The sequence below is a fragment of the Macaca fascicularis genome, chromosome 5 (genome assembly GCF_037993035.2).
Source record: "Macaca fascicularis isolate 582-1 chromosome 5, T2T-MFA8v1.1".
Taxonomy (NCBI): Eukaryota; Metazoa; Chordata; class Mammalia; order Primates; family Cercopithecidae; genus Macaca; species Macaca fascicularis.
Window position 1 is genome coordinate 2,249,186 of NC_088379.1, and position 16,796 is coordinate 2,265,981.

At 47.9% G+C, this 16,796-nt stretch overlaps 1 protein-coding gene across 10 annotated transcripts in view; it reads right to left on the reverse strand.

Annotated features, from left to right (window-relative positions):
* The window catches only part of POLN (DNA polymerase nu), a 157,559-nt gene that overhangs the window by 19,547 nt on the left and 121,216 nt on the right, over nucleotides 1-16,796 (reverse strand). For all 10 annotated transcript variants that reach the window (XM_065544683.2, XM_074039241.1, XM_074039237.1 and 7 more), the window contains one exon: nucleotides 5,326-5,408. In XM_065544683.2, coding sequence (XP_065400755.1) covers nucleotides 5,326-5,408 — 83 coding nt within the window. The remainder of the gene's footprint in view (nucleotides 1-5,325; nucleotides 5,409-16,796) is intronic.

The window sequence follows — 16,796 nt, forward strand, 5'->3', positions numbered from 1 at the left end:
TAGCTGGGACTACAGGCGCCCGCCACCTTGTCCCGCTAGTTTTTGTATTTTTTAGTAGAGACGGGGTTTCACCGTGTTAGCCAGGATGGTCTCGATCTCCTGACCTCGTGATCTGCCCGTCTCGGCCTCCCAAAGTGCTGGGATTACAGGCTTGAGCCACCGCACCCGGCCAGGAGTACTAATTTTTTTTAAAGGGGCACTTAGTTTGGTTGAAATCAAACTCTGTCTCCCTGCAGTGGGAAAACGCTGAAATCTCAGGTCAGTCCTTTTTGTCTTGGCTTCTGGATTGTTTGAAGTCTGTCCTATTCATGCATAGTTAGGAGTCAGCCAAGGATCTGAGTAGAGTTCATACCTGGAATTTGGCCTCATTTCCTGGCTCTCTTCTTTCTAGAATTTCTCCCTTCACTTTCCAGATCCTCTGGTTGTCCAGAACTCTGTCCTCCAGTTCTTCAAGCTAGTAGGATTGTATGTTCCTAGCAGAGTTTCTGTCCCCACAGCATCAACTGAGGTTTGCCTTCAGGTAAGGGCTATAGAATGAGAAATTCACCAGTGCCATTCCTTTCCTCCAGGTGTCAGCTGACCTCCAACTGCTGTTGCTCTGGTCACTTCCCAGTGCCTCTGGGTAGTTGTCTTTTTATACATTTTCCACAGTTTAAAGCTGATCCCTGCAGGAGGGCTGCTCCAATCGGAGCGACTTGGCCATCACCAGAAGTCATGCCTTGCTTTCTAAATACTTATGGCCAAGGGAGAATCCCTTTCCTTTCTTCTGTGGAGCTGTCGGGATCTCTGAAGGGCAGCGGGTGGCCTCAGTCCCCATGCATGAAGAACGTCCATCCACAAGAGAGCAGACGGTGTGGTGGCTCCACAAGCAGCAGGGATGAGAGACTGAGATGGAGCCTGAGGGTCCGGGAGGACTTCCAGGCCCTGGATCCTTGCTCCTCACTCCTTGGACACCCTTAGCAGTGAGGCTGTCACACTCAAAGGTCACTGTCCCTTCCCCAAGCAGGATGTCTTTTGGCTCTGTGGGGACTTCTCTGTCTCACGCTTCCTGTGGACTGCTCCTTCTTTTCATAGAACTTGTTCCCACACTGTGATTCCGTTGATCCTGTTTCACACACAGGCCCTGAGAGATCTGCATACTAGGGGCACTAAGTCCTCCCTACCTCTGAAATCCTACATGAACACACAATTTGACTCTTCCCACAGACAGCTAATCCTATCTGGTGGGTACACATGTGAGTCTATGTATGTGTGTGTGCTACAATTTGACGTTTAGCAGGGACAATCTTCACTCCCTTTCCTCCAAGTGCTCTTCTGCTCCACACATATTGCTAACAGGCTTTCACTCCTGTTTATGTTTCTAGGGATGAGCAAGTGCCTGTACATAGTGGGCCTTTGGGAATGTGGGCTGGTCTAGCTGGGACAGACCTGACAGTAAATCCTATGCTACTTTCAAAACTCAGCTCGGGTGTTGCTGCTCTGGGCCAGCTCCTGGACTCTCCCAACTCTCCTTGGGCTGGGTCCCTCCCCTGGCTCCCTTGGTACCAGGGACTCCTGCAGATGCACTGATGGCACAGCGCTATGTGCCCAGGCCTGCTCCTGTGTCTCCTCTGACAGGTGCGAGCCCCTCGGGAGCAGGCACTGAGCCAGGGGGCATGCCCTCAGCACAGGCCTGTGGGTCACATGATGACTGGATGTGGAGGCAAGCTTCAGAGTCATGGAGTCATCTGAGAAGACTCAAGGGTTAGACTCTAGGAGCAAAAGGGGCTCAGAGCAAGATCCGAGGAGTTAGGAGCTGCTTCCAGGAGAAGGCAGGTTCCTGCTGGGCTCCGCAGCAGCCATGAGCAGGGCCATCAGGCTGGGGATGGACATTTGAATTCAGTTGACTGATAGAGGAGCAGTGAGACTGTGAGCCAGCCTCTGGGGTCAAGGCTCCCAGACAGTGGCTGCTCTGTTACTCCGTGTGTTCCCTGCCAGCTCCTCCACAGTGTCTGCGGGGGCTGAGCGTACAGACCTTGCACCCTCTGGGGCATCTCCCCTGCCTCTCACACAGTCCTGCCGCTTCCTCTGCTATCTTCTTTACAGTTTTCACAATAGTCATGTCGCCGATTTCTCAAGAATGTGTAGGAACCGTGCCTTGCCCCACGCCCCCAGCATTTGTGGGCCGTTCAGAGGTACGTTACGTGAAAACATGTCACTGCAATCCGCTGCAAGCCGGTAGGTGCAAAGCTCCTCTATGGAATTTCCAAAGGGTACCCAGCGGCCCGGGAGGCCTGGCAAGTTCACAGGCTTCCTCAGTCCCAGCTCATGTGACAAAGTTTCAAACACAAGGAGAACAGAGATGCAGCCTAAGCCCACAGCAGTGGATACACAGTAATTCCAGCTGTCAAGCCAGACCAGAACAATGGGAGCAGCAGAGCCGGAGGCTCAGGGTGGGAACCCGTGTCACTGTCACAGCTAAAAGCAGCCAAATTACCCTTTTCGACATTATGGTTAATGACTCAGTACTTATTTACAAAATGCAGCTCTTTTCCTCTCCAGGAAAAAAAAAAAGAAAAAGAAAGTGAATACTCCAGAAGGAGCCAAATGGGTGGCAGAGAAGACCACCTTTTTCTGAGGAGGTCAGGGCAGCCGTCCTGCCGGAGCACAGCTGCCCCACGGCAGGTGCTCGCACTCTCATTCTGTGTTCCTCCCTCCTAGCTGGATTTGGGGTGGCTGCCCCAGCTGGGGACAAGGCCGGGGCTGCCACAGGAGACCTACAGAAGCTGCTCAGTCACTTGGAGGCATTTATTGACATGGCACAGAAGTGAAGTAGGAGTCAGACATAATGGCAGATGACACAGAAGAGAGCTGACTGTGCCAGGTATGGCCCCGTCCACCCTATGAAAACATTTTCCCAGGAGGAGATGGCACAGGGAGGCGGAGGGCCTTGTACAAGGCCACACAGTCAGGAGGTGACAGGGTTGGGGATCAAGTCCAGGCTGCCTGGCCCAGGATTGGGGAGGCGATGTCTTGCCCGCAGAGCAGAAGCAAATGTTATGTTTGCAACACAAGATGCTGGAGCAGGATGCAAGGCAACAAACTCTCATATAATTTGGCAGAGTGATGCCTTCCCCACAAGACAGAGGCCCCAGGGAGGTTCAGGGGTACAGCACAGAAGAGGCTGAGAGGAGGAAGTGGACCAAGCAACTTTGAGGAGAATCAATCCAATGTCACATTACTGTCACTCACAGAATCTAGTTCTTTAAAACAAAGTTTCTTAGTCTATTTTCCAAAAACCATGTACACAATCAGAATGTTTTCAAAAGTGGAAATAAGACCACCAAGTCCACTAATTTGTTCCTGTGTCTTCTCTGTGCCAGGCAGTGAGCTAAACTGATGAGCTCCTTTCTTTGAGATGCCCATGTTCGAGCTGGTGCATGAGACCATGAACAGGCAAGTGAGTGCAGAGCTGGCGTATCTTGCTCCCTCGCTGGTTTGAAGAGCAGAGCTGCCAAGATGTAGGCTCTGCCCAAGGCGTGAGGCCCATGTGGCAAGGAGCTGAGACCACCTCCGGCTGACAGCCAGCAAGAAATAGGCCAGCCAGGTGCGGTGGCTCACGCCTGTAATCCCAGCACTTTGGGAGGCCAAGGCGAGCAGATCACTTGAGGTCAGGAGTTCAAGACCAACCTGGCCAACATGGTGAAAGACCATTTCTCCTAAAAATACGAAAAATTAGCCGAGTGTGGTGGCAGGTGCCTGTGATCCCAGCTACTCAGGAGGCTGAGGCAGGAGGCTTGAGCCCAGGAGTTGGAGGTTGCAGTGAGCCGAGATTGTGCCACTGCATTCCAGCCTGGGGAACAGAGCAAGACTGTCTCCAAAAAAAAAACAAAAAAAACAAAAACCAAAAAAACCCAGAAGCCAACAAAGTGGATCCCTCCCCAGCCACAGATGCGACCACAGCCCCAGCCAACACCTTGACTGCAGCCCTGCAGGGGACCCAGTTATGGCATGCCCACACCCAGAGAAACTGTGGGATAGTGTGTATTATCTTAAGTTACTATGTTTTTGGCAATTTGTTACCCAGAAATGGGTAACAAATACTGTGGTTGAGGAAGGCTGCACAGGGGAGAGTTAAGCGCAGGTCTGCAGAAGTGAGGGATGGGTCCTGGTGGTGTAGGGGCAGGCGTTCCGGTAGAGGGAAGAGCAGTGCAAAGCTCTGAGGTTGGAGCCAGCCTGGCTGACTGACTGACTGTGGTCAGCCAGGTGGGGCACTTTGGACCCTTGTTCAACAGCACCACAGTCTCAATGGAGACTGCAGGGCAGCTCTTAGGGACGATGTACTATGTGCTTGCCCCATTATTCTTCCACTGAAGCTTGTTTGGTTTTGCTGCTTTTCTGTGAATAAACAAAGGGTTTCCATGGCAGGATGGTGAATCTTCTTTTAAGGGTCTTTGCACAAGCCCCTGCTGCTCAAAGAACTGATCACAGGGAAAAGGAGGTCTGAACAGGCTTAAGAAGGAGCTGGCGGGCTGGGGAAATTAGGCCACACTGATTCAGCATTACCCAGGGCCAGAAAAGAATTAAAAAAACCCAGACAACCCATGTCAGGGAGTCCAAGGGAGAGTAGAAGAAGGGCGAATGGAAGAGAGTAGAAGGCCTGCTTTGACATGGGCGCTGGGGCTGGGGGGTAGGAGGAAGGAGGGAGAGGAGCAGAAGCAGGAAGAGAAGTGAAAAGGGAAGGGGAAGAAGAGGCTTGCAGAAGAGGTCCCAGGCAGCCCAAACCTCTGGCCTCCAGTCCTTCCCGGCCTAGCTCTGCTTTCTCCTATCTGCTACCCCTGAGATTGGATCCCCACTGTCCTGCTCCCAGCCCAAGGCCTGGTTCTGCCTTCTGTGGGGTGCTTTGGCTGTGTGGCCCAGCTGGGTGAGCTCTGCCCTAGGGAGATGGGGTGCATGCTGAGATGTGGCAATGAGTCCAAGCACTGCACACCGTGAGGCTGTCTTTATAACGTCTTGGCATGTGTGTGGACAAGGGTCTCCTCGAAGGTCTCCAAGCACAGCAGTGGTGCCTAGCACAGTAGTATGGTGTAGGGGTGGAGCCAATGGCTTGGTCACACTTGACCTGCCCACCTTTGTGGCCTCCCCCTGAGAGACTGGATGTGACTCTGAGCAGGTCAACGCGTGGGGTGGTCTGGCCAGTGTCTGGTGGCTGCAGGTGTCATCAGAGCATAAACACCACCCAGGGACTCACAGATGATTTCTGAGGCACAGCCACATTTAAACACAGGCACACAGCTGCCAGCTTACAGGTGACCCCGAGACCCCAGCTCCCAGCCTGCAGCCTACCTGCTCCATAGACCACCGCGTATACCACCCTCTTGGTTTGCTCTCTGTCTGCGTGTGTCACGTGTTCCATGGGCACGTCCTTCCTGCATGGAGAGAACATGTGTGTTCAGGCACAGGAGGCATTGTCAGTGCAGGGCAGACAATCTAACCACACGCCCCACCACTGCGCTTCCTCTGGAAATTCTTCACAGTTTCACGGTGGCTGGCACACCGGCACGGGAGACATTCCATACCTGTGGTGTCAGCTTGGCAAGGGCCCCAGGCAGATGCCTTTAGCAACACTGCAGCAGCTGCTGCCAGCCAAGCACTACCCCACATTCCCAGGTGTCCACAAATCAAAACCCAAAACTGCTTTCACCAAAGGCATGCCCACCCAACTTCAGGAAAGCCCATTCCCCATGTTGGGGTGCCTGGACCTGGGCCACGTCTGTGTCTGCTGCAGTGGGGGAGCTGGTTTCTAGGCCTATCTAGTCCCACTGCTTGACTGGATGAGCAACTCTGTCCTGGCCTCCCACAGATAGAGGCCATGGGGGTGAGCCCCACCCTGGGGCTACAGCATTCAGATAGAATAAGGATCAACCCAGCATTTGACCCGCATCTGAACCACAGCAATCTCCAGAGATTAAAGCTGAGACATCTGAGTAGCACAGGAGCTCCAGGGCACTCCCAGCACCACCAAGAGTCCCTCCTCCTCTGAGAGCATCCCCAAAGGATAGGCAGCCTGCCAGGTGCCCTGGGTGCCGCCTCCTGTCTGCTGCTTTTGTAAACATCCTTATCATCTACACCAGGCCTCCCTGATGGAGTGGGCATCTCAGATTCAGAAGCCGAGAGAGAGAGAGTGTGAGAGAGAGAGAGAGAGAGAGAGAGAGAGAGAGAGAGAGAGAGAAACAGAGACAGAGAGAGACAGAAAAAGTAACAGAAACTTCTCCCAATCTGTTTTGTGAATGACTTTGTGCTGGGGCCTCCTTCATTGCTTAGCCAGGTTGTTCACAGCTCTACCTTAGCCTTCACTTCCTACTTGCACTGAGCATAGAGACCAGCCCCAGGTGAAACTCAGGTCTTCTTAGCTCTTTTCTGAGCATGCAAGCTCCCTGCGCATGTATGGGGCTTTCTACATTTCCTGGTATCCACAGGTACTTTTGAATGCTCTAATTTCCAAAAGCATCTCTCTCCTCAGTTTTTCTTCCAGAGCTTTCAGTGCTTCATTGTTGTCTCAACTATACTTTTTAGCTCCAGGAAGCTGCAAGTTACTTGCCTTACAATGTTTCCAAGCAATGTCTGCCACTCTTCTGCAGCAAGTGGGTTCTGAGTTAGGTGAAACAATGACAAGTGCCTGTGTCAGCCCTTCAGGCAGCCACCAGACTGGTGAGAATACCCACTTCTTTTCGAGTAAGGTGTGCTCTGCCTCCAGAAGCAGAGACCAGGTCCCATGCTCAGAATATACTGCTGCCTTCAAGATTGGGGGGTGGGAGGAGGGTAAATAGAGTCATCACAAGGCTCTCCTACCATTTTTTATTTTTTTTTGAGACAGAGTCTTACTCTGTCGCCCAGGCTGGAGGGCAGTGGCATGATCTCGACTCACTGCAACCTCCGTCTCTTGGGTTCAAGTGATTCTCCTGCCTCAGCATCCTGAGTAGCTGGGATTACAGGCACCTGCCACCATGCCCAGCTAATTTTTGTATTTTTAGTAGAGACGGGGTTTTATTATGTTGGCCAGGCTGGTCTCAAACTCCTGACCTTGTGATCAGCCTGCCTTGGCCTCCCAAAGTGCTAGGATTACAGGCGTGAGCCACTGCACCCAGCTCTCCTATCATTTTTAAGTTTTTTCTTATTTTTATTTTTTTAGAGGTAGGGTCTTGCTTGTTCCCCACTGGTCTTGAACTCCTGGTCTCAAGCGATCCTTCTGCTTCAGCCTCTCAAAGTGCGGGGATTACAAGCATGAGTCACCATACTCCGCTTGCCTTTTTCTTGATTCAGCATTTGCTTGGTTGCTGTAAACCTTCGCCTATTTTTCAAAGTTTTGATGAAGTTGGTTGAGACGGTTTTGTTAGATTTTTCAATGTTTCTTTGGGGGACGGGCCCATGGGGCTGTATACCCCATCATTCTTGCTGACATCCCAGACTTCACTGATTTTTTGCCACCTAATTTCTAAGTACCAATGCATTTCCAGTTTTCCCCCTTTTTCTGCTGTGTTAAGCTATTTTGCCACCTCATTTAGCTGCCCTTAAACTTGGCATTGTTAATAGCTATATTTAGATAAGAAGCAAAAAGCCAAAATGGGCTGAGTGCAGTGGCTCATGACTGTAATCTCAGCACTTTAGGGGGCTGAGGTGGAAGGATCATTTGAGGCCAAGAGTTCGAAACCAGCCTGGGCAACACAGCAAGACCCCGTCTCTACAAAAATGAAAATTAAAAAATTAGCTGGGCATGATGGTATGCCCCTGTGGTCCCAGCTACTTGGGAAGCTGAGGTGGGAGGACTGCTTGAGCCTGGGAGGTTGAGGCTGCAGTGAACCATGAGTGTGCCATTGCACTCCAGCCTGGGTGACAGAGTAAGACCCTGTTTAAATGAATAAACAACTACATGACATTTTTGTAGACTATTTTATAAAACATATTTAAATTTAACCAAATGAAAATGTATCATAGAGGTCTTGGTAAGTTTAGTTTGATGCCAGGTACATAAGCAAGGGAAGGAGCTAGAATGATCCACGGGTATGGCTTAGCACCAGAGACACCAGTATGAACTCATAAGCTCCATGTCGATGCACATGGTTACACAGAGAAATATTTAAAGATGTGTGTATATACAAGGTTGGCATGCATGCATAACTTCCTGTTCTGTCAGCTGAGAGGGCCTAGAAGCAACCTGCTCAGTAGCAAAGAGCACCTAGGAGCTTGGCCTTTAACACCACTCTCCAATGAAAAATGGGGCTCCCTTGGAGAAATGGCTGATTCCAGGACTGGGGCAGGAAACATACAAGATGAGCCTGGAATATCTTCTAGTGCCGGTAAGTAAGGAAGTGATAAATGTGTGTGCACGTGCGCGCGCGCACACACACACACACACACACTAAAGAGGTTAAGTCAAAGGGACACAGGAGCCATCTGAAAGAGGTCCCAATGGCCAAAGCTGGAACAATTTAAGCAAGAAAACAAAAAAAAAAAATTGGATTATAGCCCAAAGTAAAAAATAAATATTCATGAATCCATACGAATTTGGATTCAAAGGATTAAATAAATAAATGGGGGAGAACACAGATCTCCCATACAGAACAAATCCAAATAATGTATATAGATATCCTGTCCTTAAGAAGACAAAGCATAACCCCCAACTCCTTAATTAGAGGCTGTGCTCAGTGACTTGCTCTCAAAGGGTACCATGTGGAATCAGAGTAGAAGAGAGTATCTTTATAGTAGAGAAACCTGACAAACACGCCATCAGCCAGGTGACCCAGGTCAGCATCAGCAGGGGTAAGTCCTGTTGACAGTGCGTGTCCCTGATTCAGTGTGATGGGAACGGCCCTGCACCTCTGTGCTCTTCCTCTTTCAAACCCCAAATCCCAGTCTCGTCATGAGAAAAACATCAGACTAACACCAACTGAGGAACATTCTACAAAATACCTGACCAGTCCTCCTCAAAACTGTCAGGGTCATTGAAAACAGGGCAAGTCCAAGAAAGTGTCACCATCAAAAGGAGCTTACAGAGACTGTGACTAAATTCAGTGTGGTGTCATGGAGGGGGTCCTGGAGCAGAAAGGGGACAGCAGGGAAAGACTGAAGAAATTCAAGTCATGTGCGGACTTTAGTTTATGATAACACACCAGTATTGGGTTCCTTCATTGTGACAAATGTACCATATTAATGGAAAACATTCATACCAGGGAAGCAGGGGTGGGATGCATGAGAACTCTTCGTACCATCCTTGCCATTTTTATGTCAATTTAAAACTGTTCTAAAATAAAGTTTATTTAAAAAAGTGATCCAGTTCAAGACCAATCTGGGCAACATGATGAAACTTTGTCTCTACTAAAAATACAAAAAAATTAGCCAGGTGTGGTGATGTACACCTGTAGTCCCAGCTATGTGGGGGGCTGAAGCAGGAGGATCACTGGAGCCCGGAAGGCTGAGGCTACAGTGAGCTGAGATTGTGACGAGTGAGACCCTGTCTCAAAAAAAAAAAAAAAAAAAAAAAAAAAAAGAGAGAGAGAGAGAGAGAGATCCAAAAATTATGCTAGGTTGCAAATCATTTATATAGTATGACTCGATTTTAAGTCATAAAATTGCAGATAAATATGTGAGGGAAAGCCCACAAGTAAGTCTAGTGGGCTTACGGAAATTTGGTTTTTGTTATTTTGATAGCTGGTATTTAAATTTTTTCTAACCAATGAAAACTATAAAGAAAAAATTACCCATAAAAAATTCCACAGTAAATACAGGAGAGTCAATAGCTTTCCTACTAGTAATAAACAGAAACTATAATAAAATGACCACACTCACAATAGCAATAAAAACCTCAACATACCTGACAATAAGTTTAAGAAGAAATGCACCAGACTTTCAACAAGGAAGGGGCATTAAAGGACACAGTGGAAGATGTGCCGTGCTCCTGGACAGGACACTACAACAGTGAAAAGACATCAACTTTGCCATATCCAGTTTTACCTTAGCACACTTTCAATTAAGGTATCGAGAGGATTGAGGGGGAAAACTTAAGAAAGCAATTCTAAATTTCATCTGAAAAACAAAACAAATGGGAACAGTCAGGCCAAAGCTAAAAAGGGCGAGTAATGAGGAAGAACAGGGAAAGGTACACAAAGCTCAATACTGACGCAGGAGTAAAAATAGATAAATCGGGGGAAGCAAAGAAAAAGCCCCAAACAGGCTGTAGTATATTATAAAACATAGTCAATGATTTGGCATTTTAAATCTATACTGGGTTGGAACTGACTCATTATTTGGGAAACTATGAAGTTAAATGCCTACTTCCTATCATACACAAAAATAAATTAGAAGCTCATTAAAGTAAAAACAATCATGAAAGGATGATGTTGAAATACATATACAGAGAAGAACAGAGAGCCCAGTGGCGGTGCTGGGGCTCGTGGGCCTTGGTGTGTTGCAGAGGTGAAACACTGGATATGGCCCCATGCATTGACCTGGGACAACTGGCTCGCCATGGTGGAAAAAATCAAATTAGATCTTTGTTGCCACACAAATCACAAAAATGGGGTCCAGACTGAGTAAATGCCTAAACATGAAAGAAAATCAAAACTTAAATAAGGCTAAAGAAAACAAAGGAGAATACATAAGTCTCATAAATAGGAGTGCATTGAAAAGAAACACAAACAATACAAATCATACTAAGAAATATCTTTTTTTTTCAAAACAGCTGATTAGATGCATTTCAAGCATGCCTCATCCACTTAGAAGAACAAAAATGCTATGTAGACAATCACACTTTGAATACATTATCCAAGACAGAACACAGCAGTTCAACAGAAAAGCAAAAGAAAACTCCACAATCTAGGAAGAAGGAAAACAGACAGCCTGCGTGGCCGGGACAGGCTGGGAACCAGAGTGACTCCCCAGTACTGGAGGGGTGATATCTTTCTGTGGTCCACTTTCCCACTGGGAGATCATATAATCCAGGCCATAGGAGAGCACCTTAACCCTCCCCAGCCCTGCTTCAGGGAGGGAACACGCCCTGGGTCCCACGTCCTTCCTAAGACCTAAGTAGCTAGAGTAAGATGTCATTGTTGGTCCTAGCTTCTAACAGACTGTGTGGTGCCATGAAACAATGGCATTAGGCCTAGGCATCAGGAAAACTTGGGCTGCTGCTTGTGGAACAAGGATGTGAGCAAAGTGTGAGCTCCCACAACTAGAATTGGAAAGCAAGCATGGCATGGGCTGCAGTCACCAGAGTTGAAAGTAGGCACTTTCCCTGGGAATTGAGCAGGACGAGAGTAGCTGTGGAGGCTTGGTCTTGAGCTGGATAGGGGCTCTTATGGCCCAGGGCTGAGTTGTGGGTTAGGTGTGAGTTGCCAGGTCTGACTGAAAAGTGAGTCAGCTGTGACAGCTGGGATGGGGGAGGATGCCTGGATTGGACTGGGGTGTGAGAGGGACACAAGTTCCCCACTCTCCAGCCAAGGCTGTGATCACCGGAACAGGCCTTCACTCGCAGGACCTCAGCATAGTGGCTGTTGCCCTTCACTCAAACATTTCACCAGGGGCCTGGGGATTGCCATGCCATCCCTAGCCCTTCACCAACGCAGGTGCATGAACTTTCCACTGGGGGGCACTTACCATTCGGGGTCCAGCACAAGTTCACCTGGTCCGGCTATGCCTGCCTTTATCCCCAACAGAGTGCAGGATCCAGGGTCCTGGGGGTTCCACAACCCAATTCAGCACCTGGGACACTCAAGCACTTTTCCAGCGGGGCAGAGGTCAGGCATAAACACCATACCACTACCATCTCAGCTGGCTCCTACCTGCAAGTGCTGCCTGCTGGCCTGGGGGCCGGCCTGCATAGCCCATTGCAACCACTGCCAACACAAATGCACAGCACTTGGGACCCAAAAGAGTATCTCACAACCACTGCTACTACCATCACTCAAACCACCCTGGCAGCCGAGGAGCTCAAGAGCCCACTCACCCAACCAGGACATCACTAGTACAAATGGCATCTGAGAAAGCCAACCAGAGGTCTAAGAACTGGTCTGCCTGGAACCGCCAATACAGGTGCCAGCATATGCTGTCCCAGGGCACAAGGACAGTCATGCTTAGCTCACTAAGAGAAAGTGGCTGAAACCTGAAGAGAGGCCCATCTGGCATTTTAGTCCCTGCAAAACTTTACCACAGCCTCCACCAATACCTACACCCTGACATCCCAAAGAAACCACAGATACCACTAATGCTATTCACAGCCAAAGAAATCATACAGAGTCTTCACTACTGCATGCAATCAGAAACAAAGCCAAAGGGTCCTATCCAACCAACAGAGAGTCACATCTTCAGGAACCCCCACACCCAAATGAAAGTAAATTAAAAAATAAGAAGCAGCAACTGTTATACTAGATGTGCAGAAATCAGTGTAAGGACACAGGAAACATGAAAAAGCAAGGTAATATGACACCCTCAAAGGAACACAATAATTCTCCAGCAATAGATCTTAACCAAAAAAGAAATCCTCAAAATCCCGGATAAATAATTCAAAATACTGATTTTTAAAGAGGCTCAATGAGATGCAAGAGAAATTTGGAAATCAATACAAAGAACTCAGAAAATTAACTCAGGATGAATTAAAATTAATTCACAAATGAGAAACTTACCAAAGAGATAGATATCTCTAAAAACAAAACCCCCAAAACCAACTAAACAGACATTCTGGAACTAAAAAATTCATTGAAGGGAATATAAGATACATTTGAAAGCTTCAACAACAGACTGGGCCAAGCAGAAGAAAAAATTTCAGAACTTGAAGACAGGGCCGGGCACGGTGGCTCAAGCCTGTAATCCCAGCACTTTGGGAGGCCGAGACTGGCGGATCACGAGGTCAGGAGATCGAGACCATCCTGGCTAACACGGTGAAACCCCATCTCTACTAAAAAATACAAAAAACTAGCTGGGCGAGGTGGCGGGCGCCTGTAGTCCCAGCTACATGGGAGGCTGAGGCAGGAGAATGGTGTGAACCCGAGAGGCAGAGCTTGCAGTGAGCTGAGATCCGGCCACTGCACTCCAGCCCGGGCGACAGAGCCAGACTCCGTCTCAAAAAAAAAAAAAAAAAAAAAAAAAGAACTTGAAGACAGGTCTTTTGGAATCCAGTAGGCAAAATTAAAGAAAAAAGAATAAAAAGAATGAACAAAATCTTTGAGATGTTTGGGACTATATAAAACACCCAAATTTATAAATTATTGGTATTCCTGAGGTTGAAGAGAGATCAAAAGGCTTAGAAAACCTATTTAACAGATTAGTATATTAAAAATTCCTGTCTAGTAAGAGATTTTGACATCCAAATCCAGGAGGTTCAGCAATCCCCAGGAAAATACAAGAAAAAAGGACTTTGCCACAGCACATTACAATCAAACTGTCTAAAGTTAAAGTTAAAGAGCAAATTCTGGCCGGGCGCAGTGGCTCACACCTGTAATCCCAGCACTTTGGGAGGCCAAGGCGGGAGGATCATGAGGTCAGGAGATCGAGACCACCCTGGCTAACATGGTGAAACCCCGTCTCTACTAAAAAAATACAAAAAATTAGCCGGGCCTGATGGCGGGTGCCTGTAGTCCCAGCAACTTGGGAGACTGAGGCAGGATAATGGCATGAACCCAGGAGGTGGAGCTTGTAGTGAGCAGAGATCATACCACTGCACTCCAGCCTAGACGACAGAGTGAGACTCCGTCTCAAAAATAAATAAATAAATAAAATAAAAATAAAAAATAAATAGAGAGCAAATTCTAAAGTCTGCAAGAGAGAAGTGTCTAGTCATCTACAAAGGAAACCCCATTAAACTAACAGCAGACTTTTCAGCAGAAACCTTACAAGCCAGAAGAGAATGGAATGACATATTTAAAGTGCTGAAAGAAAAAGCAAACAAACAAAAATGCTGTCAGTCAAGAATTCTATATCCAGCAACACAATCTTCATAAATGAAGGATAAATAAAGTCTTTCCCAGACAAGTAAATGATGACTGTATTTGTCACCACTAGACCAGCCCTTCAAGAAATGCTCAAGGGAAGCTGGGCGCAGTGGCTCACGCCTGTAATCCCAGCACTTTGGGAGGCCAAGGTGGGCGGATCACAAGGTCAGGAGATCGAGACCACAATGAAACCCCGTCTCTACTAAAAATACAAAAAATTAGCCAGGCACGGTTGTGGGCGCCTGTAGTCCCAGCTACTCAGGAGGCTGAGCCAGGAGAATGGCAGGAACCCGGGAGGCAGAGCTTGCAGTGAGCTGAGATCGCGCCACTGCATTCCAGCCTGGGCGACAGAGCGAGACTCTGTCTCAAAAAAAAAAAAAAAAAAAAAAAAGAAATGCTCAAGGGAGTCCTAAACTTGGAAGGAAAAGGATGACATTCACCATCATGGAAACATACAAAAGTATAAAACCCACTGGTAAAGCAATCACACAAAGGAGGAAGTGAAAGTAATCAAATGGCACCACTACAGAATTCCACCAAACCACAATGACAGAGAAAATGAAAGAAATAATTTATAAAACCAGAAAACAATTAGCAATATGACAGAAACAAAACTTCACATATCAACATTAACCTTAAAGGTAAATGGATTAAATGTCTATGGCAGAACAACAATCCACTGTATGGATAGACCATATCTTGCTTACTTGTTCTGCTGATAGACAGTTAGGTGTTTCCACCTTTTGGCTATTATGACTAATACCACTATGAACGTCATGTACGAGTTTTTGTGTGGACATATGTTTCCATTTCTATTGGGTATGTACTAGGGGTGGAATTGCTGGGTCATATGGTAACTCTGTGTTTAACTTTTTGAGGAACTGCCAGACTGTTTTTCACAGTGGCTGCACCATTTACCAATGGCAATGTATGAGGGTTGATTACTTTTATTTTGTAGGAAAGCAGGAAGGAAGATCAGTCCTTGAGCTTTTTACCCAAACTTCCCCCAGAAAACACAATCCTGGAGCCCTTAACAAATAATTAAAACTCTCTGGAGGGATATTTGACTGAGCAACATGGGCCTATGCTGTCTGCACCCAGCAGAGAGCCTCATTTGCAAGTGGCATCTCCCTCTTATAGTAAAAGCTATCCCAGTCAGACCACATGAGCCATGACGGCTGTATCTGTGGCTGAAAGAGGAAGAGCCCCAGGGATAGACTGTGGCCTCAGGTCATAGATCAAAGCTGTCCACTCCTCAGTGCGAGTTACTGCAAAGGTGCACGTGCTGTTGCTGTCATTCACCCTCCAAGTGCTGCATACCTATCAGGGTGGCAGGGAATCAGACTGGCTCCCTTCAGAAGCGTGCACAGGTCGGGGGCACACACATGCATACAGTCATGTGCAGCCCAAGAGCAATCACCACACCAGCTACCCTTTGTTGAGATCTGCCCCCCACTATCCCATCTGAGCTCCAGTCTCAACAACCTATTTGGCCTCTCCACATGGGTGCAGCAGAGATGTCCCAGGTTCAACACGTCTGCGTCTTAACTCTCGTTCTGACCTCCCCTCACATCTTGTGAAAACACACCACCCACCCTGCTGCTGGCCCTCAATTGCCCCACTGGCACTCCCACGTCCAGTCCATCTCCAAACCTCATCACCTCCACCTCCTAATATCGCTGGAGTCTGGACCTTTTTATCGTCTCTACTGATTGTTCCCTGCCCCTCATCTGGATGGCAGCAATAGTCTCCTCTGCCTTTTGTTCCCCTACAATCCATTCTCTGCTCAGCACCATGCAATTTGAAAACTTCCTTGCTAAGGCCGGGTGCGGTGGCTCAAGCCTGTAATCCCAGCACTTTGGGAGGCCGAGACGGGCAGATCACGAGGTCAGGAGATCGAGACCATCCTGGCTAACACGGTGAAACCCCGTCTCTACTAAAAAATCCAAAAAAACTAGCCGGGCGAGGTGGCGGGCGCCTATAGTCCCAGCTACTCGGGAGGCTGAGGCAGGAGAATGGTGTGAACCTGGGAGGTGGAGCTTGCAGTGAGCCATGATCCGGCCACTGCACTCCAGCCTGGGCGACAGAGCAAGACTCCGTCTCAAAAAAAAAAAAAGAAAACTTCCTTGCTGAAAATCATTCAGCAGGCATCCAGTTAAAGGTGGCACATCTATTTCTCTCTGCTCCCTACCAAGATCCCACTAAAATAATGCAAAGGAATTAAGAGGAATAAATCTACAAGAAAAAAGAGATCAGGAGAGGGATTATCACCAGGCAAGAGAGCTCCATATATTTATGAAAGCTGGTGAAGAGCTGGTGGTGAGAAAAGCCATCACCCAGAAGACCCAAGAATGTGAGCTCCGGAATAGGGAGTGCCTGGTATAATGCAAGGCGGAGACGGGGAGCTGAAAGCAGGGAGGGGACATGAATCCAACACATGTACACAGAATGGTCAAGCATCCTCTTTGACTCGCCACCCATCACTCCCGACCCCAAACACTCCACACAAGTCTGTCCAGGAGCCCACTCCCCCAGACAAATAATGATGATGATGATGATGGTGATGATAAAATGGACCATGGGATTCTCTCTACAGAAACTGATGGTCTTGGCAAGCTCTCCAACACCCTCCATATTGCTGAACTTGACAGTCACTCCCTAGTCTCTGGCCTTCTTAAGATGTCCTCAAAGAAGAAAACCTGTTCTGTGCTGCTCACTTCACTCTTACTGAGCAAACTCAGGAAGAGTTTACTCAGGTACTTTTTTTTTCCTAGCAAAAATGATCTCTATGGGCCTACTATGCTTATAATGCTAGCTAATGAAATTCCAGAGTCT